The 27,802-nt window shown below is 39.3% G+C and overlaps 1 protein-coding gene across 1 annotated transcript in view; it reads right to left on the minus strand.

Annotated features, from left to right (window-relative positions):
• OLA1 (Obg like ATPase 1) overlaps positions 1-27,802 on the minus strand; it is a 113,375-nt gene that overhangs the window by 46,603 nt on the left and 38,970 nt on the right. The window contains exons 5-7 of the mRNA XM_084799493.1: positions 13,228-13,403; positions 375-455; positions 4-101 (exon numbers count right to left, since the gene is read on the minus strand). Coding sequence (XP_084655619.1) covers positions 4-101; positions 375-455; positions 13,228-13,403 — 355 coding nt within the window. The remainder of the gene's footprint in view (positions 1-3; positions 102-374; positions 456-13,227; positions 13,404-27,802) is intronic.

Here is a 27,802-nt window from a genome sequence, read left to right on the forward strand (position 1 = left end):
TACCATTTGTTTTTCTTTCTTATATAGTCCTTTTCAGAAAGATTAACCAAGTAGACCATTGGTTTTGAAGTCAAAAATAAGTGTTTATTCAACACTTCAATCTAGAGCAGGAAAAAGCAAGAATCCCTTTTAAAAGCTGAGTAAATATGGAGTAAACATTTTCATTTTTATAATCTTTGTTTATAGAGGATTAGATGTAATGAAATATTTAAAGTGAGAGATGAGCTAAGGGAAAATAAGCTTGGGAATATACAACAGCTGACACAAATAAAAGTAACCATATATAATACTAATTATAAGATAATAAACAGCCTGATTGGTTCTTCAGGAAATCAAACCAAAGGCAGTTACAGACAACAGCATTTATAACTTACCTCTTTGTCATTCCAGTCATGATAGAAGCGAACAGGTTTCTTTTGATCTATAACCCAGGATTTGACTTTGCACATTATATCCTAAACTCCATCAAGGAAAAAGTAAATACAAGATGAACAGGAAGCACTTGCCAGTAAGTACTAAAAGTTTCAAGTCTTCAAAATAAAGAACTTTTATAATGAAAGGAAACCCAAGCCATACAATTTTTTGTATCTCAAAAATAAAACTGATGAAATATTGATGTGTACAAATTTATAGTGGACAAAGTCAGCAAAATCAGTTAACATATAACAATATGAAAAACTGCAAGACAACGCAATCATATCAAAGACAGACTCTGAGTCAACATTATCTAGTGGTATCATATGCCATTAGAGAAACAGGGGAGTATACTGAAAGAAGACGAAAGTTTAATTTTTCCTTAAAATGAAAAACAAAGAAAAATAACTCTTTTACAACTATTATTTACTCCACAAAATATTAAATGAACTGACCAAAACCTTTTTTCTTCTGAATTAGTTTTTTTGCCAACACCTTTTCCCTGCCACTTCGCCACTGCTCCCCCACCCCAACCTGCCAAAGCCTCCATTACACAATGGCAAGAGCCCTGCACTGGTGACCTCCAACCAGCTGCATTCACTTTCAGAACATCTCTCTCTGCTGGAAATCTAAAGGCCTTTTAGTTAGCAAGCTAGTGTGCATTCAGAAGGAGTAACTGCGGGAAGAGCCCAATGTGCTTTGTTTCTCTGGCCTTTCTTCACAGAAAGATTAATCATCTGTGAAATGGAAACGGCAAACAGCAAGTGACACAAACTGAACCCTTCAAGCCTTTCCTCATCAGTTCCGTGGGTCTGAATCTAAAAGCTGCGTGTGGCAAGGTTCTCCTTACAGGCAGGTGTTAATAAAAGGCTCTCAGGTCAGAAAGGTCAGACTCAGCTCTTCCAGAAGAGGCATGTTTGAGAGTCATCTGGGCTTTTTGTTTTTGGCAATTATTTTTGTTTTGTTTTGATAAAGATAATTTATGAACCTGTTTTAAATATTCATTTCTTAAAATCTGTGCAACACAATTATTAGTAATAGATTTCCTGAGAGTATTTTTACATTACCATGGCCAGTTATTCTCTTGTAAATGTCCATTTGTATAAATTATCTCCATATTTAGTATACCTTTCTTGCAAATCTTACTGTTGCCAACAAGAAAAATAAAGAAAAGGCCCTGTATCCTTAGATCCTGATTTGATGCCCTCCAGGGAAAGGACTTCCCATGGATTTTAACAAGGAAGGGGCAAGACGAAAACTTTTAATGAAATCTAACATGTTCTGCTTAAGAATAATCACTTTTACTCTTCTATAACTGAATTTCACTCATAAATGTTTAAAAGTGGCTAATGTAACACCATTTCCTACAAGGAGAAGATCAAAGTGCTATATTACAAATGCATTATGATTAAAAAAGCCCTGTGCAGCCTTGCTATTAACTGTTCTTTAAACCCTAAAAGGCTTCCCATAGATCTCACTTGGCACTGCATATACAACCTTTGACAAGTAATGTAGACCATTTTTATTCATTGCCTAAAATTGTAGGCAATTATGTGCGTCACACTGGCCACCTGCAAATTCTGAATGCCTGCTGCAGTTGTCAGTGCAAAAAACTAATGTCGGAGGGGATTAATCTAGGGGGAGAGAGTCCTCTTTAATGGCTCCAGCAGGTGAAATGGCCCAGCTGGTTACTATGATGAGTGGCCAGAACAGCTTATGTAGAGACATGCCAACAAGAGTATACAAAAGAAGAAAACAGAGGTACCATCTTTTACTTCCTTCCATTAGTCTTTTCCAATTAAAAAGAAAATAGACAAAAGAAAGCCAATTCAAAATAAGGAAGGGAGTGAAATTTTAATCATATAAAAAGTACAAAATACTTCTGTGACAATAAACATTCTCACAAAGCCAAAGGGCCTCAGTGCGTGCTATCTCTAGTGAAGGAATTTCAGGGTTTCTCTTCAATTCAAAGTAATCAGGTTCTTGCTTTAGACACAGAAATCATGCCATTGAAGCATTTTGGCATTGGTTTTCAGGTTTTTTCTTTTGCACTATAAAACCTGGAGCACTGCAGTTTAACCTAAAGAGAACCGAGTCATCGCGAAGTTCACCAACAGTATTTTCCATAGAAGCCACTTATGTGTTGTATTACTAAAAGATGCAGTTTTATCTAAGACAAACCAGAAGCAGATTGTAATCAGATAAGATTATTGCATGTAAATAACCAGTAGAAGCTATCTTTTCAGTGTGTTATTTTCTTATATAAAAAGTTAATCTTAATAAGAAATTAGAAATGCTATAGCCTATCTGAAAAATTTCTAATTAGACCAAAAGGGGGTTATTTAGAGAAAACGCATAGTAGACTAAGTAACTGTTTTCCTTTGTGCTTGCATATATAAGCATATAGATCAACAGATACAAATATATTAATAATACATAAAAATGAATAAAAATCTCATTAAATAAATTTAGTGAGCTGAAAAATGTATACTTTACCCACTTTCAGAAAATGAGTACATAGTAAAAACACTACTAATTCCTTTGTATTGAATCTCTAACGCATTTAAGTCATTTTGAGATTCTGTTTGTTTGTTTTTTTAAGATTTTTATTCACATCTCAGTTTGTGTCTGTCACATGTGTGCAGGTGCCCACAGGAGCCAGAAGAGGGCATTGGATCCCCTGGATCCAGCAGCTATGTTTGTGCTGGGGCTGAATTCAAGTACTCTGGGAGAGCAACAAATATTCTTAACCACGGAAACATCTCTCTAGTCCCTGAGATTTATTTTTTATTTAGTTTTATTTATATGAGTATTTTGCCTACATGTATACATGTGCTGTGTATATGCCTGGTGCCCATGGAGGTACACAGAGGGCATGAGATCCTTTGGAACTGGAGTTGCAGATGGTTGTGAGTCACCAAATTAGGTGTCAAGAACTGAACTCAGGTCCTCTCTAAGAGCAGCCAGTGCTCTTAACTGCTGAGCCATCTCTCCCACCCAAGATGCCATACATCTTTCCTATTGTTACGAAGAAATGCAGAATTTGGAATATGATCCTAGACTGCTTTTGTAGTCGTCTAACATTTTATTTTAAAATATATTCTGTGTATTATAAAGAATAACTTGTCTGAATTTTGTGAGTAGACTAATCTTAGAGCTAAGAATATAATGCCTAAGGATGGAAACAACCCTAGGTATACTGTTTATGACAGAAAGAAAAGGAGCCAATGATTACCAGGGCAAGTGAGGCGGTGGCTCAGGGAGAGTGACTGACTCATATACACAGGAGCTTGGGTTTGTGCTGGCATGTTTCACTAAGCAACGATGGAGGAAGTTGGGTGTGAGGTGATGCTCTTGCACTTGGTTTTAGATATGTTTGAAAAATCAAAGGGAAATCAAGTCAGTTATTAAATACACTCACCTGAAGCTCAGAGGACAGATCAAGACTAGGAACACAAGTTTAGAATGTACCTATATTTAGGCAACTCACTGTAACCACAGACAGGGATGTGATCACACAGGGAAAGACTTCATAGTAAGAGAAGAGCTGCTAGGATTTAAACTGAAACATCTCCCACAGATTCATGTCTCCAGACACCTGCGTCCCAGCCAGGGTTGCCATCTGAGGGACTGTGGAACTTCTAGAAGGTGGGGCCTCGCTAGAGGAGTGGGTCATCAGGAGAAGGTCTTAAAGGCTTATAGCCCAGACGTGCTTCCTGTCCGGCTGGTGTTTCCTTCCTATGCATGAGCTATGAGTAGGCGGCTTCCTGCTCCTTCCAGTGCAGCCTGGGGCTGCTCCTGCTGTCACACTTTCCCCATTATGATAGAACTAAACTAAATTCTGCCTCTTTTTAAGTTGTCCCATGTCAGGCTTTTGCCTACAGTAGCAAGAAAAGTAATCAGTACTCAGAATTGCCTCACCATGTGCAACCAGTTTACAGAAGAAATGAGAGAGTTCAGCGCTGTAGGCTGAAGCAGGGTTCCTGAAACTTTTTCCATGAATAACCTCTTTATACCTGAGCAATTGTTAATGGCCGTGTGTAGACAGATATATGAAATATGCAAATGAGCCAAGTATTTACTGATAACAAGTCATAAGGAATTTATTTTAAAACCATTTTACATGCATATAATATCACCATTTACTAGAAACTAGAGAAAATGTGGTTACTATAAGACGCGTGTTTACATAAGGAGTTAAATACTGCTGAATGTACAGCACCTGCAATGCTTTCAGGCTGATTGTCAATGCTGAGAAGGCCCTTCACCAAAATACAAGTACAAGATGGCACAACTATCTTTGGGGCCTTTCAGAAATTTTGGAAAATTCTATGTTAATGTGAAGCCCAAACTTTTCATTTAATGATTTTTAAAAAATGAAACTTCAGCCAGCAATCCAAACAACAGTTTAAAATCAAACAGGCAAATGATGTCAGAAACACCTCATATTCATTACATGTTTAGTCATAAATCCATTTTGGTCACTACACATTCAGAAACCTTTTTAATGTTTTTACAATTCTCTATGTTCAGTTATGATTGTGACCCACAGATTAGGAATCTGTGGGCTAGCTAGGCACGGTGGTGCATGCCTGCACTAGGGAGGCAGAGGAGAGGAGTCTCTTGAGCTCAAGGACTGCTTATTCCACAGAGCTAGTTACAGAAAGCCAGGGCTGCACAGAGGAACCCTGTCTCAATCCCTCCCCCTCCCCCCCCGAAAAAAATCATCACTATCACCATCATTATCATCTGTGAGCTAGATAAACCCTAGGAAGCTGTAAACAGACCTTAGTGGGACATTCTGGTGGGAGTAAAGACTGCAATACTGATAAATGTGACAAGAAAAACTGTGCTAATGAGACTTGACAAAGAAACAAGGACTCTATTGGAATCTAACTTTATTGGATAAAGGTCAGGTCACCCACATTACTGACAGAGAATCTCACTATCTTCTGCCTAGCTCTTAAAACTCAGTCAGGATGAATTCTAGTCATGAACAGCGACTGACCATGCAGGCTGTGGCATAGTTACTGCTACTACTTTTACCCAGGTTTACAGGAAATAAAGCGACAAACAGAACAGAAATAAATACGAAATCTCCAATTTCATGCAGGGTGGGGAGGAACACGAATGTAAGCTGCTGACAAACCGGGTGCAGACAAAACATTTGTAATTGTTAAAGAGATTACCGCCAATAAAAATTGTAAATACAAAAAACTTTCTTAGAAGTTTTTATGGAGAATAGCAAAAAAAGTGCAACTGTATCAGCAGGATGATTAGAGCTGAACCCTTCCCTAGAGCCACGTAGAGGTGGACAGAGATGGCTGACTCCACAGGAGCCTCATGCCTTCAAGTGCACACCCTCACAAACACAGCAACAACAAGTAAACAACTTAAATATAAATGTAACTGAAAGCAACACTACTGAGAAAGTTGTGACCCCAAACTTTTGTGACTATGAAATATCTGGAAACTGCTGAAAAGAATCTAGTTGATAGAGACAAGTCATATATACATAAAGCTGAGAATTCCATGCCAGGCATGGTGGCACATGCCTTTAATCCCAGCCAGAGGTAGGCAGCTCTCCAATTTCCAGGCCAGCCTGGTCAACAGAGAGCATTCCAAGATAGCCAGGGCTGTATAGAGAAACCCTGTCTTGGGAGTGGGATGGGGGGACCAAAATGAAAACACTGGAATCCCCAATTCAAAAGAAACCCTGTAAACCTCCAAAATCTACAGCTTTCTGAACAATGGCATGACTCCACAAATGACTTCATGTTATTAGTGGCAGTCAAAATGAAGGAGTACCAAAAGCTGCATTAAGCTGTCTTCATTCAGGTAATATGAATATATACATACATGAAACATAAATGGATTGTGATTAGAAATATTATGTACACAGAAACAGAAACTAGAAGAGGGCATCGGGTCCCCAGGAAGTGATAAGTAGCTGTGAGCTGCGGGGCATGAGTGCTGGGAACTGAACTTAGGTCTTCTGCAAGAGCCACAAGCATTGTTAATTACTGAGCCATCTCTCCAGTCCTCATCACTGTTCTCTGTGTTCATGTGTATGCAGATGCATATGTGTGTGCTTGTGCAAGTAGTCATATGGTGGCCAGAGGACAAACTCAGTGTCATTCCTTAGGAGTCTCTCACAGCCTCACCGAGTAGGCTGGGCTGGGTGACTAGTAAGTCTGAGGGATCCTGCTGTCTTTGTCTCTCTAGTACTGGGACTGTAAGTGTGCAAGAGCACCTGGCTTTTTATGTGGGTTCTGAGGATCAAACTCGGGTCCTCTTATGAGTTTTTATCAATTGAGCTATCTTCCCCAGCCTATGGTTCATGAACTTTTAAACTGACTGATGTACTTTATAAGCATTTTTTAACTTCAGGGTTTGTTTTCTATAAATTTATTTTATAAGAGCAATAAAGAAGCTAAAGCAATGGCTTAAAGGTTAACAATACTTGCTATTCTTGCAGAGGACTTGAGCTCAGTTTCCAACACTTACAAGCGGCTCATATCCAGTTACAGACAGTTTTGAGGCTTTCTTCAGGCCTTTATGGGTACCAAGTACTCAAATGATGCACATACATGGAAGCAGGCACTCACACATACACATAAAAATAAATAAATAAGAGTGATTTTAAAGGCAAAGGTTTATCTAAGCACTTGATATTCTAGAGTGCATTATGTTTAATAGAATAAACCAAATAGAAATGAATAAATATCATGAAATTCTATTTTATAAGATATCTAGAACAGGCAAATCTTTGGAGACAGAAAGGAAAACAAGTTACCAGGAGACAGGATGAGAAAATAGAAAGTTGTGGGGGCTGGAGAGATGGCTCAGAGGTTAAGAGCACCACCTGCTCTTCCAAAGGTCCTGAGTTCAATTCCCAGCAACCACATGGTGGCTCACAACCATCTATAATGTGATATGATGCCCTCTTCTAGCCTGCAGGTGTACATGCAGACAGAACATTATATACATAATAATAAATAAATAAATCTTAAAAAAAAAGAAAAGAAAAAGGAAAGTTGTTTTTTGTTTGTTTGTGGGGGGGGGTTGGGGGAGGGACTGGTTTTTGGGGTTTTAAGTGTGCTGTTGTTGTTGTTGTTGTTGTACTTGTGACAGAGTTTCTCTGTATAGCCCTGGCTGTCCTCGAACTCACAGAGAGCTGCCTACCTCTGCTTGGATTGCCTACCTCTGCCACCTCCACTGTCTGGTGGAAAGTCATTGTTTGAAGACCACAGAAATTTCATTTTGAGTTTATGAAATATTCTGGTGATGACTACTTAACATCACTGAATTATACACCCAAAACTGGTTAACGGTAAATGGTATATTATGTATAGTTACCATTTTTAGAGCAGGAACCTTCTATTTTAGTCCTTATCTTAACGGATAATTAAGATACACTGACAGCAGAGTAGGGTGATACATGCCTGCAATGCCAGCACTCAGGAGATAGAGGCAGGAGGTTACTGAATTCAATGGCAACATGGCCATCACAGGGTTGGGTAGGGGAACAAAAAGAAAAAAGGGAGAAAGAGTATGGTGGCTGATTGCCTGTATTTTTAGCATCCAGAAGGCTGAGGTAGGAGAATTATCATGAGTTTGAAGCCACCTACATAGTGAGTTCCCAGCCAGCCTAGGCTACAGAAACATATAGGTTTTCATTTTAAACAATTAATTTGCCTTCATTAACTAGAGATTATACAGAAAGATGACAATATGCTGTTCAGCATCAATGAATATTACTCTTAGTATCTTTTTCTTAAGAAATGATGTTTTGCCTGGTGTGGTGATGCACACCTGTAATCCCAGCACTTGGGAGGCAGAAGCGGGCAGATCTTTGTGAACTTGAGGCCAACCTGGTCTACGAAGCAAGTCCAGGACAGCCAAGGCTACACAGAGAAACCTTGTCTCGAAAAAGTAAAAAGGGATAAAAAAAATTAAAATGATGTTTTTAGGGGTTGAAGAGGTAAGTCAGATGGCAGCATGATGGCCTAGCATGAGCACAACTCTGGGTTCTATGCCAAGCAGAACAAAAAGCCAGATGCAGTGGCACACCCCTGTGATCCCCAGATGCAGTGAGTGGCACACCCCTGTGATCCCCAGGAGGGGAATTGAAGTGCATCCTTACCTACTCAGAGTTTGAGGTCAGCCTGAACTACGTGACAATAACAAGAAAAAGATATATTTAAGTAATTTAAGAATATTCCTTGTTCTTAGGTTCATTTTTATATCATCATAAAATGCTGTACTGTCAGGAGCCATGACAAGCAACACTTGCAAGTCAGCTGCTACCTGACCTTCTTTCCTTGCTTGCTTGCTACCAAGCAGCATGAGTTTCCTTTTGTCTTAATCATCCATTACCATTATTTGTTTTTTAGCAGTATCTTTTCACTTTAGTAGAAAGCAAAAGGTGACCTCAGAAAAGGCATTGCCAGTATCATGGAGGTGACACTGGAAATCCCCTTTCTGAGTAGAGCCCTGGTGTCTCAATCCCTCTTAATGTCAGCATTCTGGCTTGCAGGGGTTGGGATAGATCAGTGGGTAAGACATTAGTGAACCTCAACATCTAAAAACCAATATGTTGCCTTCACTTGATACAGATAGTAATCCTATAATATATATATATATATATATATTTAGTGAAAAGAATTATATCTTAGATAAAGTGACAAGTGATTTGTGCTCTTTTATTTTAGTAAAATGAGTGTCTGATAGTAGAGGACAGCCAGATGGTAGCCTCAGATGGTACTTTGAAAGTTTAATTCATCCCCCTCCACACTCTAATGTAGTTGATGAGGCCAGGGTAGAGGATAAGGAAATGATGTTCTAAGCTACTGTTGTACTCTATGGCTCTGTTCTCAGGAGTTTCTATCCAGCAGGCGACTAGGGAAAGCAGAGGATTGTGGGAGAACTTATGGGCCAGGCCTTGGTTAGCGAACACACCTGCTGAGATTCAGCTGACCACACAGGTAGGAAGCCTAGACAATGCATGCCTGCTGATTTGAAGAAAAAGAACGAAGGTGGCACATACTTAGCAAATCTCACACTCCATCTCTCTAGCCATCGGTTTTTGTTTGTTTGCTTGTTTTTTTAATTAGACATCAAAGTTCTTTCCATAAAGAGCTTATGCAACCTCTTTAGCCGCTTTAAGTGCTTGTCTTTGGCCAATAAGCAGATGGGTTATTGCAGGGGGGAAAGAGATTATTCCTAGCTTAAGCCAGATATGTTTTGTTGTTGTTTTTTTTTTTTTTTTTTTTGGTTTTTTCGAGACAGGGTCTCTCTGTGTAGCCTTGGCTGTCCTGGACTCGCTTTGTAGACCAGGCTGGCCTCGAACTCACAGCGATCCGCCTGCCTCTGCCTCCCGAGTGCTGGGATTAAAGGCGTGCGCCACCACGCCCGGCTAAGCCAGATATGTTTTTAAAAACAAAAAAATCCCAGCAGTTGGAAGCACAAGGACAGGAGGATTACAAGTTCAAAGCCAGCCTTGGCTACACATTTTAGAACTGTGTTTAATGCATCCTTCCAAGAACTCCCACCCCCACCCCACACCCCCACCATGAGAGTTAGTTAAAGTGAGGCCATAGTAGATTGGAGTGTGTCTTTAGTATGACTGGTGTCGTTTCAGGAAGAGGACAGGTAGGACAGAGGAAACACAATTATGTGAAGGCTATGATAAAGGGCAACTCCACTGCTGCTCTTGGACACTATATTAGCATCTGCCAATCTTCAGCAAAGAGCTAAAATGCCACAGAGCTCTTTGAGTTACGACCAAGGTAACATTCATTGGAGTGGGAAGAAAAGCACTTTAGTTTTTTAGTAAAGGGCGCTGGAACAATAGGCTTTCCAAATGGGGAACAGAGTCAAGCTGGAGGACTACCTTAGCACTGCTAACAACAAAAATTAATCCTAGGTGGATTGCAAACTTGAATGGGAAAGGTTAACGATTAAGCTTTTTCAAGACATGAGATGACTTTTCATGCATATGTTTATGTATGTATGCACATATGTATGCACACAATGGGGATCCTGGTCCACAGAGCACATGTGGTGGCAGGAAGACAACCACGGGAGACAGGTTTCTTTCCTCCCACCAAGTGGATTCTGGGCATCAAACTGAGACCATCAGGCTTGGGTGGCAAGCGCCTTTACCACTGAGCCACTCAGCACCCCATATCTGTCAGGCAGTTTCTCTTGCAATGAGTGAGGCTGGTCTGTCACTCCTCATCTTCCTGCCTTGACCTCTCAAGTATATTCGAGGTATTTGCCACAATGCCCGACATTTGTGCATTGTATGTTCAGGGTGTGTATTCATGTGTGAGAAGGTACTTATATCTGTGTGTGCACATGCTAAGCAAGCACTCTACTGCTAAACAACATCTCAATCACCAGAAATGTTATTTTTCTGTCCTTAGCATTGATTTTTAACATTTTATATATTTTATTAATTATTTGATAATGCATTTACCTTAACTACTTCCAGATCCACCTCTCTAATTTTGTGTCTTTTTTTTTTTTTTTTTAAATAACCCACCAGGTCCAATTTGTGTTGCTCATATAATCATCAGTATGGGGCCATCCACTGGAGCAGTCATCACATCAAGGGCCAGACCCTTAAATAAAACTGACTCTTCCTCCCCCAGGAGCTGGTAACTGTCACTTCAGCTAGGGATGGGGGCTTGCGAGCCTCTCCATGCTCCACGCTGGATGCTGACTGTATGCTGTGAGTTCACAAATGCAGCAGGCCTATCATGCCCAGAAGGCGCTGCTTTGTTCCATTCTCCCCCACAACACCCAAGGAATATTGTTACACTCACTTTACATGTTCCTCTCTATCCTAACCCTTAAGCAGCTTCACTAGACACCTCTCCGCGCTCTATCGCCTGTGAACAGGAATGACTGCAACACTGAGAGAAGTAAAGCACACAGGAAGCTGGTAGCACACACACCTTCCTGTCCCAAGTCAAACTACTTTTAACTATCATTTACTGACAGTGTGCCTAAATCAGAAGACAGGTTTAGGATCTTTCTTTCTTTCCTTCTCTCCTCAAGAAAAGCCAAAGTTTATTTAAAGAAGACAATTTACTAGGGTTTAAAAGAAAGCCCCAGGGCAGGCAGCTGAGGATCTCAGCGGCTGCCTGTAGGAGGAGGACACAGAAGAGAAACAAAGAGGACAGGCTTTTTAGTTAAGGCAACACAGAGGTCAGCCACATGGCAGAAAGAGGGGAGCTTCAGAAAAAGTAAGCAAGCCCAGAATACCAGAAAAGGCCTGCTTAAAACAAAGATTTAAGGAAGAAATATACTTCTCTGGGTAATTCAGAATGGCAGGCACACTTAGGAAATAGCAAAGCTGTAGCTCTGTGTCAGAGAGGGAAAGATAGCATAATCAGTTTCTGAAAACTTAATGTTTGCAATAAAAATTAAAACATGCCAGGCCGTGGTGGCGCACGCCTTTAATCCCAGTACTTGGGAGGCAAAGGCAGGTGGATCTCTGAGTTCGAGGCCAGCCTGGTCTACAGAGTGAGTTCCAGGACAATGAAGGCTACACAGAGAAACCCTGTCTCAAAGAACTAAAAAAAAAAAAAAGTTAACACTTAAAATAGAAAAATATTTCTATAACAAAGTTACATATAAAACAAAAACAGTTACTGGAAGATGTTAATAAATTAAAATATTACAATTATAGCATGTCTTTTTTAAAAATTATGAGTACAATTCAATTACATAAAATTTCAAAACTGATGTTTAAACATATATCATAATGCTACTAATAATAATTCAGTAATGTGATTAAAATATATATGACTAGTAGAGACAATGGCTATTGTCACTCCATAAAAAATAAAGTTTCTATCTACTTTAAAAGTATATTTATTCAAAGGTTACATGGTAGCTCATTTCTGTAGTCCCAGTGCTCAGAAGGCTGAGACAGGAGGATTACTACTAGTTGGACACCGGCTTGGGTTACATGGTGACTCTGAGGCCACACTGGCTTGCAGAGTAAGACCTTTTCTCAAAAGGACAAAACCAGGAATAGGAGATGGCTCACTAGGTAAAGTTCCTGCTACTGAAGCAGGAAGACCCAAGTTCAAGTCTCTAAAACCATGTAAAGCCACACACAGTTGTGCACAACTGTAATCCCAATACTCCTCAGGCAGAGGGAGAGAGGGAGAGAGGGGAGAGGGGGAGAAGGGAAGGGGGCAAAAAGAGGAAAGGAAGAGAGGGAAGGAGAGAGAAAGAGAGAGTGAATCTCCTCAAGTCTATGGCCACTTAGCCTGGCGCAGAAAGTGGCGAACAGCTAAAGAGCTGGTTTCAAAGAAAATGGAAAGAGAGGACCAACCCTTGACGTTGTCCTGACTTCCATATGTGCACTGCCCTGTAGGTACACCTCTATGTCACACACAGCAGTGCATATGAGCACACACAGACACAGAGACACACACTCACACTCACTCTATCCATTAATCTTTTGTGTAAATCGCAAATTCAAACCTATGAAGTTCATATACTCATCAGTTAATTTTTCATTGCAAAACTATGTTTCACTATTAAAACACACACAAAAAAATCTACCCCTTAACTATGTAAATTCTTAGTATTACTAACTATGGTTTGCTAATACCCATGAATCTTCGTTGTGCCCTCAAATAAAACTCCAAAATACAAACAAAAAACTTCAGCAAAAATAAATTTTTATTCTTAAAATCAGTAACAATAGTAAATATTTTATGTGTTTTATTTTTAAACCAAGAAAAATGCACTTAGGTATTTCTTTAAAAGCACTAAATGCTTACTTACATACTCGGGCTTTAGCTTCTTATCGCCTCCTCTCACAGCAACCTTCTCTAGTTTATCTATAATGGGCCCAATCATTTCCTCATCTTTCAGCTGAAGTTCTTCATGAATTATTTCTATATCTCGAATGGGATCTACACTTCCTTCAACATGTGTGATATCATCATCTTCAAAAGCACCTAAAATGAATGAAAGGGGACAACTTAATAAACAGATGATCTGGATGGAAGGTGACTAGTCACAGTGAACAGACTGGAGACTTCTAGATGGAGAGCAAACAGCTACAGAAAATCAACAGAATAGTCTCAGCTCTTTCCAAGCAGACCACAGCATTCCCCGCCCCCAACATGCTAGCCACAGACATGGTTCAAGAGTGTCAACCTTTAAAAACTGATACAGAGAAGTAAAATGATTATCTTTATAGGAAAAAGGAATTTTATTCCAGAGCTACTGGTTGCTTTCAAGTTTGGTGTATGAAAGATGTGGAATGCTAGGCATGAAAGCCTGAAGTTCTAAACTGCACTATTAGGGTTTCCAAGGGAAACGAGATTTAGGGGCGTGGGGGCTCAAATCATCTGGCAGACCTCTTCTCTGCTTCAGTCTGCTTTATCACTGTGGTTCTGACGGTGATTAGATAATGAACCACTCAGACACACAATTTACACAGCAGCTAATTTTGCCGGCCTGATTTGAGGGTATGGTTTTTAGGGGGCTATCAAAGAAGCAGATGAAGGTGCATTTGTCATATATGAGTGACAACCATTCACACTATCTGAACAAAATGGTGCTGGCCCTTATTAGAAACACATGCTATTATCACATATTTAAAGTGCAGTTGAAGCCATAATTTCAAATTGCCAACTAGAAACATAAGGGTAAAACAACCAGATATTACTGGAGCATGTGTACTGACTTTATGCCCTTCTGAAGACATGATGTGGCAACATAATTCAGCTGGGATTTACTCAAATTACCAGATAAGGAACAGTATCACACAAAAAAATGGATAAATACTATGAAATATTATAAACAGAAAGCAGTGATACAGGTATAAAACAGTAAACAAATTAATTTCATAAAGATTATACTACTTAAGAGGTATTTTCTAACATAGAATGTCAATTATTTTAGACAGGTGTTATAGGAACCAAGAGTTAGCTTGAAAAATAAATAAACAGCAAACATAGTTCATTTTTATGCTACATAGACTAGAATTTTTTTTTTAAAGAATTATGTATTACATTTACAATGTTTTGCCTACAGGTCAGAAAAAAGAACCAGATCTCATTATAGGTGTTGTGAGCCACCATGTGGTCACTGGGAATTGAACTCAAGACCTTTGGAAGAACAGTCAGTGCTCTTAACCTCTGAGCCATCTCTCCAGCCCCTGGGATATTATTCTTGTTACAGGTTATAAAGAGTTCTAAAATACAACTGTCTAGGATTTTAAAAAGTCATTTTTAATCTTGAAAAATCCTGGACTGTTCAGTAATAAGTCATAAAGTATAGGTATTTAAATATTTAAGTGCTTTAGACATAAAACTGATATAATAGATATCAGATTCATATGAACAAAATAAGCAAAAAACAAAAAACCCAAACTGAATGTATTTCCTACTAAACATAAGAGACACGTAAGTCCCATGCCACAGACACAACAGCAGTTCTTGCTCTGATTTACCTTACAAAATGACAAGCAGGGTGACATAAGCAGCATGGCTAGTTACAGAGATAAGCAAAGTCAGTCTAGGGTGCAGCTGAGTTGGTAGCGTTTCCCTGGCATGCAGGAAGCCCTGGTGTGACCTCCTAGCATGCTTAAACTGGGTGTAGTGGTACACACCTTTAACCCCAGTGCTCATGGGTATAAGCAAGAGCATCAGAGGTTGAAGGTCATGCCTGGCTACACAGTGAACGCAAGGCCAACTTGGACTACGTGAAATCTTGTCAAAAAGGAAAGAAGGGAAGGGAGGGAAGAAAAGAAGAAATAACTACATCTTCTATTACACTCAGAGTGAAAATATTCTGTACTACTGTCTTTCTATAGAGGCCAATGGCTACAGTGATTCAACAACATCCCTGGAAATATCAAGATACAGAGGAGAACAGAGAGGTGCACTAGGCACAGCAGACAGCATTTCCATTTTACCACAGGACAAAGGAAAGGCTGGAAAGCTAGAGAGAGAGAGTTGGCTCTTCACAAATGGCACGCATGTTTCCTGAGAGTCTAAGGCTAGACTATTTAGCAGAGCAGGGAGTGGGGTAGGGGGCAGGCAAGAGGGAAAATAGGAAGGCTTGAAATGAAGACGTTATTAAAGGAAACATGATACGATTGATTGCTAGGTAAGAAATCTTTGGGTGGAATCCAATTTAGACCTAGTTTGAAAAGTGGAGGTTTGTTATATTTAATATTTTCAGTCCCCCCAACACACACACATGCGAGCACACAGTTAGGCAGAATATGCAGCAATAATGATTTCCTCTTTCTGGCTAATTAGCATAAGATCAAAATTGTAACTAAATTTAGGTACTGTTTTGAAAATTAAACTTGCTTATTGTATTTCAGAAAAAAGAGTGGCTTGTTTTTATAAAAACTGTTCTTTGTGGAAAGTTTAAGTGAGACAAAACTGATAAAGAAGCTTAAATTAACATTGTTCCTATGTGTCTAACAATTTCAAATACCAGGTTCTTCCCCATTATCTGCTTGAATAAAATTGAGGGCTGCAATTGAGAGACTACCATTTAAATTTTCCTAATGCATTTAAGGTAGGGATGTTGTTAAATACATCATTACAGTCACTGGCCTCTATAGAAATATAGACAATTATACAAGATATTTTTCACCCTGAGTGTCACAGAAGTTTCTTCTTCTTTCTTCTCTTCTCCCTTCCTCCCCATAACTGTTTGTTCCCACACACTGTTCCTTTGATTTACTGAGACCTTAAGCCATTATGTCCCTCTCTCCTGTGTTAGTACTTCCCTCCATTTCAAGAGGGAACACTTCAGAAAATTTAAGATTCTAAATTAAATCAAATATGTCACTCATTTCAGGACATTAATTTCACCCTAGCTACTGCCTTCCTTCCTCTGGTTCATAGCCAGACATTCTGAAAACGCTGTCTATGTCAGCTAAGTCTCCATGTCTTAACCTCTTTGTTACTAAATCATGTGCCTCCATTAAAGCAAGGATCACAGGCACTGGCCAGGTGTGGTGGCAGCCCATGTATTCCTGGTATTTAAGAAATGGAAGCTGTGAGTTTGAGGCCAGCCTGGTCTACAAAGTGAGTCTAGGACAGTCAGGGCAACACAGGGAAACCCTGTCTCAAAAAAACAAAAGAACAAAAAGAAAGAAAAAAAAGAAAGAAAGAAATGGAAGCTGAAGGTGTAAGTCTGAGATTAGCCTGGGTTAAACAGCAAAACCCTGTGGAAAGATGGAAGGAAGGACGGAGGGAGGGAGGGAGGGAGGGAGGGAGGGAAGGAGGGAGGGAGGGAGGGAGGACAGATGACAATGGTTTGCTTTCGTGATACCTTGCTACTCTTCAGGATTGACTGCTCATCTCAGAGCACTGAGAGCCTGTCATTGTTCCTGTCTAAGCACAGCCCCCTGTTTACTGCTATTGTCTTTATTAGTTTCTTCTTGGGACCTTTTCTTTTACATGGTGTTGGTGCCGTTTCATGCTACTTTCGTTTTGCTGGTACCTGAGAATGAATCCTCTTCTCACGCAACAGATAAATGTCCCACACTGCGACACACCAGCTTCCCATACTCTGCTATCTTTACTTTTACATCTGAGTTGTATTCTGTTCTTACAATATTCTAGAGTGCTAAATGTGAGGAGAAAGTCTCAAATTACATACTGAATTGAAGAGTATAAGCTTCTCAGCAATATTTTACAAGCCACAGGTCATGGAAATAATATCCTAAACCACATATCTAGGATTTGCCTGTGAATAAAAGTACACATGGTCTAGATAAACCTGTCTCCCTATCCTCTGCCACTATATAATGCAGCAATAAAGAATTACTTGATATGCAAACTACCACCCTCAACACATATGCCGACTACAATGACTCGTTAATTATAATGTTTTCAACTGACTGAAGCTCCCTTATAAATCTACCAATGTTCCAAGTCTGTGAGAATTTTAAGCTAAAACCCAAAACAAGATTTAGATCTTGTAAACTGTACAAACTAGTTGGCAAAACAAACTAGTCTGTTTAAAAAGGTATAACTTGAACAGCATAAATGGACTAAAACCAAACAAACAAAAACAATACTAGGATCTTAGATATAATTAAACACTTCTGAAATAGAAAGGTTATATAGGAAAAGAAGTCAAAGAAAGGCATGCTAAGTAACAGGGTAAACCATATTTTTAAAAATGAGAGTTAGAGCTGGAGAGATGGCTCAGTGGTTAGGAGCACTGGCTGCTCTTCAGACGACCTGGGTTCAATTCCCAGCACCCACATGGCAGCTCACACCTGTTTGTAACTCCTGTTCCAGGGGATCTGACACCCTCACACAGACAAGCATGCAATCAAAACACCAATGCATCTGAAATAAAAGTAAATTATAAAAAAGATGAAAGTTGAAATGAACAATGCTTCGTGGAGAGATGTTGTACTGAACAGTAGAAGGTGTGTTTCTCAGATAGAGGTAGAGATGACAGGAAGTTACAGATATCACGGTTAAGTGTGGACCTCATTATTCAGGTAGCAGGAAGCCAGCCATGGCTCTTACGCCAGTGAATGAGAAGTGTAAGGAACAGTTTAAAGACTACGAGAAGTAGGAAACAAGGAAAAGAGAACTGCTGCACACCACTGCACTCCACACGCTATGAGAAGACTCAGTGGAGTATTAATGGGAGATATAAAGACAGGATGAACAGCACCAACTACAGAAGACAATGCCAACTAGACAAAAACAGTAATGGAATAGGCGGGAGGCAGACAGAGAAGGTGGGAGATCACCGTAAGATTTCAAGCCAAAGGATTTTTATATGCTTTATGGTAAAGGCAATGCATATAAAATTCCAAGGCCAAACCAGATACAAAGCCAAAAGGTATTATAGAACCAAAATGAATATTTGCAAGGACATCAGCTGTCAACCTTGTGACCCACCCTTTGGCAAACCTTTACCTGCAAAAATGTTTACATTACAATTCATGACAGTAGTAAAGTTACAGCTATGAAGTAACAACAAAAATAGTTTTATGGTTGGGGGGCACCACAACATGAGGAACTGTATCAAGGGCAGCATTAGGAAGGCTGAGAACCACTGCTCTAGGAAAAGGGATAAGAAACACCACACCAATATACAGTCATGTCAAATCAGCATCATGACACCTCTATACTGTACTGATCAACACTACATTCCAGTTTGTTACTCAAGGTAAATAGCAAATGTTCTTTAAAAATCTACATTCTGATTCATTCCTACTAAATCATTAAAAAGTTAGGAAGCCATATTTTGAAAGCAGAAAGTGATGTATGTGCAAATATGCTGTTATTTTTGAAGTCAGCACACAAAAAATACCACTGTGGTCCCCTATCTTGATCCAAATAGTCCCCTATCTGCTTACAGGATTTTTTTATGCTTTTATTTATTATTATTATATATGTGAATGGGGGCACCCAGATGCCACAGCACACATGTAGAGGTCAGGGACAACTCTGTGAAGCAGGTCCTCTCCTTCCGCCTTCACATGACATATTAGTTAATTTCCTACTGCTGTGAGGAAACACCACGACCAAGACACCTTACAGAAGGAGGGGTTACTTACAGAAGGAGGGGTTACTTACAGAAGGAAGGGTTACTTACAGAAGGAGGGGTTACTTACAGGAGGAGGGGTTACTTACAGAAGGAGGGGTTACTTACAGGAGGAGGAGTTACTTACAGGAGGAGGAGTTACTTACAGGAGGAGGGGTTACTTACAGGAGGAGGGGTTACTTACAGGAGGAGGGGTTACTTACAGGAGGAGGAGTTACTTACAGGAGGAGGGGTTACTTACAGAAGGAGGGGTTACTTACAGAAGGAGGGGTTACTTACTTACAGAAGGAGGGGTTACTTACAGCAGGAGGGGTTACTTACAGGAGGAGGGGTTACTTACAGCAGGAGGGGTTACTTACAGGAGGAGGGTTACTTGCTTATGGTTCCAGAGAGATGAGCGTCCATGACCACCACAGCAGGGAAGCATGGCAACAGGCAGGCATGAGGACGGGAGCAGGAAGCTCAGCTCACATTTTAAGCACATTGGCTTTACCATAAAGCATTTTAAGGCACAAACCAGAGAGAGAGAGCGAACTGGAAATGGCACCTGGCTTTTTAACTCAAAGCCTTCCTCTAGAGACACACTACCTTCAAGGAGGCCACACCTCTTAATCTTTCCCAAACTGCCCAACAGGGAACAAGTACTCAAATGGCAGAGACTATGAGGACCAATTCTTATTTAAATGACCATAGATTTGTTCTGGAGATCAAGCTCAGGCCACCAAACTTCCCAGCAACCACTTGGTGGCTAACAACCATATGTAATACAATCCAATGCCCTCTTCTGGTGTGCATGAAGACAGTGTACTCATATATGTAAAACAAATACATCTTTTTAAAAAAATTGTAATTCATACCTACAGATTAAAAGAACTAATTAAGTGACAAAAGGAGAGAAAGACATTTTAATATATGTTGCTTACATCGAAAAGTCCATTTATGGGTCTGGAAAGAGCACATGCTGCTTGGGCATGAGAGCCTGAGTTCAGATCCCACTACTAAGGTGGAAGCTGAGAATAGCTGCACCTGCCTGTGACTGAGTGCAAGGCAGGAAGGCTGGGGGAGGAAATGGAGCCCAGAGCCTTGCTGGGCAACTAGTGTAACCAAAATCCACAAGCTCCAAGTTCAATGGGAGAGCCCACTTCAAAGAATAAAGTGGAGAAGGATCAAGGACAGCTGACATCAACCTGTAGCCTCTACACTGAGAATGTATGCATACATCACACAAGTGCATATGTGCACATATGTTATAATAAGTAGTGCCCATTTGCCTTGTTTAAGAATATCAGGAAACAAAGCTCATTTTAGAAAACATAAAGGAATAAGGAAGAATAACAAAATTCTCTTTTATATATAATTTTAAGTGTTAAGCCTTCGAAGTGTAATGAAAAGTTGTATCACTCAAATTATAATTACTTCAATTGACTATATTCATACTCTGAAAATATTTCATAATCAGAAATATAAAATCTAGTAATGAACTGTTAACCACTTACATGAAGCATGAATGGAGCAGCATAACTGGTTTTGATGGCTCGTACTTGGGCAAAATCAACAAAGAACTGGACCTGCCTGAAATGCACAAAGCTCTCTGTCTGACCCCCGGCATCTCTTAAATCTTTACTTTTCCAAGAGAAAACCTATTATTTGAAATACTACAAAAGTGTGTGAACATAAACCAAGCACATGCTCACACACGCCCCTTCAGTCCATGCTTCAGGTCAACTGTTCTATGTTGGAACAAAGCAAAAGGCTGGGTAGCTGGCGTAAGCTACCTTTATTTGCCTTGGTTCTTTCTCTTTTCCCTTCTTCCCAGCACAGGGAAAAGATTAAAGCCAAAAGCTGGCAAAGAAGAAGAAAATGATCACTCCAGTTACATATTCAAGAACTGATCTGAGAGCCAGGCGAGGTAGCACACTCATTTAATCCCAGCAGAGGCAGGCAGATCTTTGTGTGTTCAAGGCCTGCCTGGTCTACAAAGTGAGTCCAGGACAGCCAGGGCTATTACACAGAGAAACCCTGTCCTGAAAAACCAAACCAAACCAACAACAACAAAATTTGAGTTCTCAAAAATCTTAGTAATGGAGCTGGAGAGATGACTGGGTGGTTAAGAGTACTGGGCTCAGGTTTGGTTCCCAGCACCCACATGGAGGCTTACAACTGTCTGGAACTCCAGTTCCAGGGATCTGATGCCCTCTACTGACCTCATACAGCACACATACATACATGCAGGCAAAATACTCAAAGACATAAAGTAAGAAAAATGTAAATGATGGTAAAACAAAATGAACATGTGGCTGACTTAGAGGCCAATATAAAACTAAATAAATTATAAATGATTCACATAAGGCTTTTGTATCAGTTAATTAAATTATTTGGAAGCAATCAAGAATGCTATAATTAAAAATAATCCAGATCATAAGACAAATAGGTTTGTAATATAAGACAGAAAACTAAAGTGGGCCAGTTAAGTTCTGAGAAACCAAAACCAAAAATATCTTGTTCATTATTTTCTCCTCATTTTAAGAATTCATTAAAATTAAAGATAATATAGTTTCAGTCAATGAACCAAAACCAAAATATTGGGTAAGAAAGCTGAGATGAAAAGAAACATATAAAAACATGAGCTCTGCTTAAAATAGAAGCTTCTAATGGAACAGTCGTAAACATAAAAAACTTTGATTTTTCAATGATACCACTTAACTGACATGAAGTAAAACATTATGATCCATAACACAATTATTTCAGATGTACAGAAAACCAGAAAATTCTGCCTAACAGTTACTAGTACTATACTTATACTGTAGATAATTATACAATCATACTATTTAAGAATCCTTAAAGTCACTTAAAAGTTATGAATTATAATTCAGAGTCAACACCTGTAGTTAATTATATTCAACTACTCAAGGTTTTACATTTTTAGTTGCTGCAACACATCAACTCTTTTCAAAGAAGTAGACAGAAGTTCCTTAATGAGAACAGGATTCACCTTCCAACAAGATTCCCCAGCTCCTTCTATAATGTGTAACAGAGAGTTTACATACACAAAAGACAAACTTGATATTTTTATTAAAATCGAGTGTCACCTTATTTCCAATGGTGAGCTACTTTTGCTCTACTTATCTCCTGAACAACCACCTCAGTAGCTTCCTAACTTCTGAAACAGCACTTGTCCTCTGCCTGTAGAAAAAGCCTCTCTATAACTTTATCCTCTCTTCTTGCAAATCCTCAGGTCAAGCCAAACTCTTGAATCAGATTCATTAAGTCCTGAAATTTCCTGAGGTTTGTCCTTGTATCTCCCTCCACGCTACCTTTGAGCTTTGTCTGTCTGTCTGTCTCCCTCTCTCTGTGATATTTGCCTTTTTTCTAAATTACATCCTGCTAAGCAAGGAATATTTTCAACTGTTATACATTTTCCAATTGAATATTTGGTCACATTTTATTTTTTCTCAATTTGATATCATCCTTTTTACCCATTGACCAAACAGTCATTGCAAATTCTACTCTATTTAAAGATCTGGCTACCCACGTATTTATAATGAATGCTCAACTGTGATCATTTGTCTCCCAAGATACAATCAGGATTAGTAAAGATCGCTCAGCCTAGATTCATCCAAGTAAGCCATGCAGACAGAGGAACAGGTGCTACTCATTTTAAGAATGGATGTAGCTTGGATTTGATGAAAGTTGGCAGGATCATGTAGACAGTTTAAGTGGCAGGCAGTTTACATGACCCCTTCATTCACCATGCACAGAAGTGGTAGTGAAAAACCATTTTTACTTCCTCTACATATTTTTCTTCCTTAGCCTTAAGTCACCACCTCCTGTAGCCAGGTGAGACTTCCAGTGGAGGAAGAGGGACACCAACTCACCCATAAAATCTTCAACCCAAAATGTACCTTGGTAAAGATCAAACAGAAATTGAGGGAATGGCAAAGCAAAGCTGGCCCAACTTGAGACCCACCCCATGGGACAGAGGCAACCGCTGTCACAATTAGTGACACTCTGCCATGCTTGCAGACAAGGACCTCACTTTAGCTGTCTTCTGAGAGGCTTCATCCAGCAGCTGATGGAAGTAGATAGAGACGCACAACCAAATAATAGGCAGAGCTCTGTAGTATTGTGGAAGAGTGAGAGGGAAAAATAGCGGGAGGTGTCAAGGACACAAGAAGAAGACTTACAGAATCAACCTGGGCCCATGAGGGCTCACAGAGACCCAGCCAAAAAGCATGCATGGGCTGGACTTAGACCCTCTACACATATGTAGCAGATGTGCAGCTTGGTCAACATATGGGTCCCCTAACGATGGGAGTGCGGGCTGTCTCCAACTCTGTTGCTGCCTCTGGATCCCTTTCCCCTAGCTGGGCTACGCTGTCTGGCCTCAGTGGGAGAGGATATACTTAGTCCTGCTACAACTTGAGGTGCCAGGGTGGGTTGGTACCCACTGGAGGCCTCTACTTCTCTGAGAGGAGGAAAGGGGAATGGAGGTAGTGGGGCATGAGGGTGGGGATGGGAGGAGAGGACAGAGGGAGCTGGGATCAGGCTGTAAAATGAATGAATAAAATAGAATAGAATATTGCTCCTTAGAAGTAAATAAAATTGATTTTTCTCAGAAGCCATATTTAGAATAATGTATTTGTCCTGAAAATCATACTTAGAGCAGTATATTTAATCATCGTTTTATTGTATTTTATTTCAAAGAAACCTCCATAACTCTCTTATGAGTCAGAAATGGTAGAGTACTTAGATCTGAGTTCTTCCCAGGTTGCTTTGCTGATGAAGGGAGACAAAGCTATGCATCTTAAGGACGAATGTGATGTTTTTGTTTTGCTGTTTTGTTCTGACTCTCATGTGTATCTCCTGAGTGCTGGGATGGTATGTATGTACCAACATAAAAATACTCATCTTAAAAGACATTTTTAAACAAATGTCTACTGGACGTAGGTAGAAAGAGTACCCGGAGCTCAAGGCACTTCCCCAAGATAAGAAAACTGCAACATTGACTGCCAAGCAGCTTCCATGACTCTGAGCTACCTCATGACTGTGGAGCTGAGAGAAGCACACCAGGTGACCAAGAGCATGGCTAAGATAAGCCACAACAGGCTTCCTAGCAATCATGACAACCTTCCGTAAGAAATGATACAGTCAGCCATAGGCCAACCATGAAACTACACGAGGGTGTAAGAACTAATGTACCATCAAGTTCACCAGGCATACAATGTCAAGTGCATGGGAAAGAGCTGAGCAATGTCCAAGCTACCATGAGGAAAACAGCTGCCAAGAAGAGCCCAGCCTCTGTCTTCTGTGCATAATAAAATCTTTACAGAAGGGGCAAAGGAGGAATAAAGTCATTCTCTGCTCTCCAAGGCACTTACATCAAATAGGAAGGACAGGCAAGCACATAAAGAATGTCAGGAAGTAAATCTACTAAACTCAAAGGCAGCAGGGAGAACCAGTAACCGCTACAAGCTGCTGGGGAAAGACAACCTCAAGGTTTCAGCCTGGATTCAGATTCCTGTATAGGTTTTTGTGGAAGTGTAAATTATTTTTAGTGCCATACTTAAATGTATTGATGCTGTGAAAAGAGAAAATATTGTTTCCATTGGAGTTTGAAGGTGGTGTTTAAATGGTTGAAAAACATATAACATATAACAGCAATTAATAAAAAATGGCTACCTAATAATTTTAATAACTGTTATTTTATAGCTTTTTTTTTCAAAATACCAATGGATTTTTATTTTAAATTCAGTTGTTGTTGTTTTTATTATACAGAAGGGGAAATAAATAGGGAAAGAACACATCGTTTGATTTGGTATTGGAATAGGAAAATGGAGGCTACATCCACCTTACATCCTTGGATCCAAATAAAAAGCACTATGAAAGTAGAAGATACCCCCAAACCAGGCAACATATGTCAAAAAGTAATTCTACTCTTGGGTCCATGACTCTCAGCTCTAAGCTGGTAACTGAAACAGAAGGAAGACTGAAGACTAGAGGGACTAAGGACAAGGCAAGCATGTCCTCTGGAAGCAGGCCCTGTACCACAGGCTCTTACGTTCCCAGTAGTCTTCCAATACAACTCACTCAAACTGCCCCAACAAATAGGTGACAAGTCCCTGAGAGATTTTAAGAGGCCTACTCTGTGAGATCTTGTCAGCCCACAAAAATCCAGTCATCACCACTGATGGATAAGCCAAATCAAGTACTCACCAGCAGGTGGTGCCAAATCAAAGCCAGTCCGAGAGTGACTTGGCTGGGCCTGTACCTGGTGACACTCATCACTCCACCTAGCTAGTTATGCAGGTCTACCTCTGCTGTTTCATCCACATAGCAAAATAATGACTCCATGGTTTATGCAACTGACACTTGTGGGCCCACATAACACATTGTAGCACAGAAGGGGCAATTAGTATGTTATACTGTTGGGGGGATAACAGTACAATTGAATTTACTGAAGACTAGTTATAACTGAGTATGATTTTTTTTTTTATTGTACTATGGTCTACTTCATATACAGCCTTTAAGAAAAATCAGGAAGCTATAAATAAAAACATAGCATACAAACATTCTGGCACAACCAAGACATAAAGCAGTTAAAAAAGACTATCATATAGACTTTAAGCTTCGCCCAATGGCTGCACTAACAACCATGCTCTTCATCACTGTAGGATCGTCATGAACAATGAACGGATGTAGCGTTGCTGACCCCTCTGAAAGGGTCACATGACCACATTAGATCTTTCCTCTTTAGAACACAAAACAGGGGACTATAGTAACAAGATAAAAAGATTTTCCCACTCACCCCAAAAGTGAGGAAATACAATGTTTTCTTCTGAATTCCTTCAAAAATTAAGCTCAACATTTCCAAGGAAAGACTTTATGGCAAACTTAGCCGCACTCCATGTCTATGCTGTCACCTCCCACTGCTAGATTTTTAGCACAGCCTATAAGCTGTACCTGTCAAGATCTGATGACTGTATGTTATGTATTCATCTGAACAGAACCACTACACTTAGTTACAGGCTATCATCAACCAATTCATTCTCTTGCTAAAATCAAGTCATCCAATTACTCCTTGACTAATCAAGGCTGTTTTGGCTTTTTCTTTTTTCAAAAGGTACTCAACAGCATAAACAGTTCACTTACAAGAAATGGAAAGGGGCTAATCAGCAGAATTATTGTTTTGCTGCTACAATTTGCAGTATTTAAATTTAGTTGCTGATTGGACTGAAAGTTTTATGATATAGCATATGAAACTAGTTTAACACAACTGATGCTGTGTGGCTGTATTGTCTTGACATGACCATCCTGGTCTACTCTGGAGGAAAGATAGTATCTTTAAAATAAGGATATTTAAGGTTAGACCTTGCCACCGACTGGTTTTAAAAATAAAGGGGCCTGAAGGACTAGTTCCCAAGCATTATTTTAAAGTTGGCTTATAAACATGTTTGTTACATGTTACAGTGAGTAAAAAACACAATCACAAGGATTATCTAATTACATTTATTTGGCTTTAAACAAACTAAGATGACATTATTTGATTATTATTTAGGAAAATAGGTATCTAAAATAAATATATATTTTAAATAAGTATGCTACCTCACATAACAGTGAGAATTGCATTTATAAAATAAAATGAAATTCTAGATGCACATATTGATATTACATATCAATATTGTTACTTATCAATCTAGGATTTGTGAGAGAATATCTAACAGGATGACTGAAGCTGAACTCTAACACAAAACCTTAAATTGTTTTATATTATGTTTATACTCAGAAGTTATTTTCAGGAAAGCATTTTTACACTTCAAACTTTGACTGAAATATTTAGAAAGATTTTATAATGAGAGATATATTAGCAAAAAAACAAATTTCACTGTGCCAGTTTGCTGTCTTGTACATTAATTGTAAAATAATTATAATTATTTTCTAAAATGCTGTTACATAAAAATGAGTATCTTTAAAAATCTCAGCAGCAAACAGATGCTCTATACATTAAAAAAATATTACATGCTAGCCATCAACTAGAACATAAACGGTAGAAGGGGAGGGAAGGCAAACTAACAGAATCAAAACAAGCCTTCTCTGTGGGTACATGAAAAGAACACCACATGTAAAGTCCTATCTAGAAAAGAATTCCATATAGAATTATAAAAGACTACTTCCAGCACAGGCACTATATGATCACACATAAACATTTCAAAACAGCCTTAATTTTACAAATGTGCTGACAAAGGCTATAAGTACCAGTACATTTCAAATGAATCATATATATATGTATTATATATATAAATATATATTATATATTTAAACGCTACCATTTTAATATATTTTAAAATTAAACCTGATTATCTATGTTGAAATTCAAGAAAGCAAATAAATTTAAAAGCATGGTAATTTAACAACAGAGCACTAATATTCTTTAACGATGAACAATTCTCCGAGCGGGCACACCTGCCAATACATTAAGAAAAGTAAAATCAACTACCAAGTGTAAATCAAATGCAAGGCAGCCCTGACTTCTCAGGCCGCATTTCCAGCGTCCTTTGTGCTTTGTTTGGCGCCACAGCCCTTTAAGTTTTGTCTTCATAAAGCCCTAACTAGTTGTAATCATTTGCAGCCTAATTGTGGACACTTATCTGCTTTTCTTATGCATAGAACACAGCTATTAAAGCTGAATGGTGATGGTGTGAAGTATAGGTTAAATTGGGTGAAATTAAAGCAAATTACTCCGGGATGTGGAAATCTGAAAATAGAAACCACCAATGATTTGCAACCCTCTTGATGATCAGCTTCACAGAAC

The sequence above is a fragment of the Acomys minous genome (genome assembly GCF_964271855.1).
Source record: "Acomys minous genome assembly, chromosome: 10".
In the NCBI taxonomy this organism is placed as follows: domain Eukaryota; kingdom Metazoa; phylum Chordata; class Mammalia; order Rodentia; family Muridae; genus Acomys; species Acomys minous.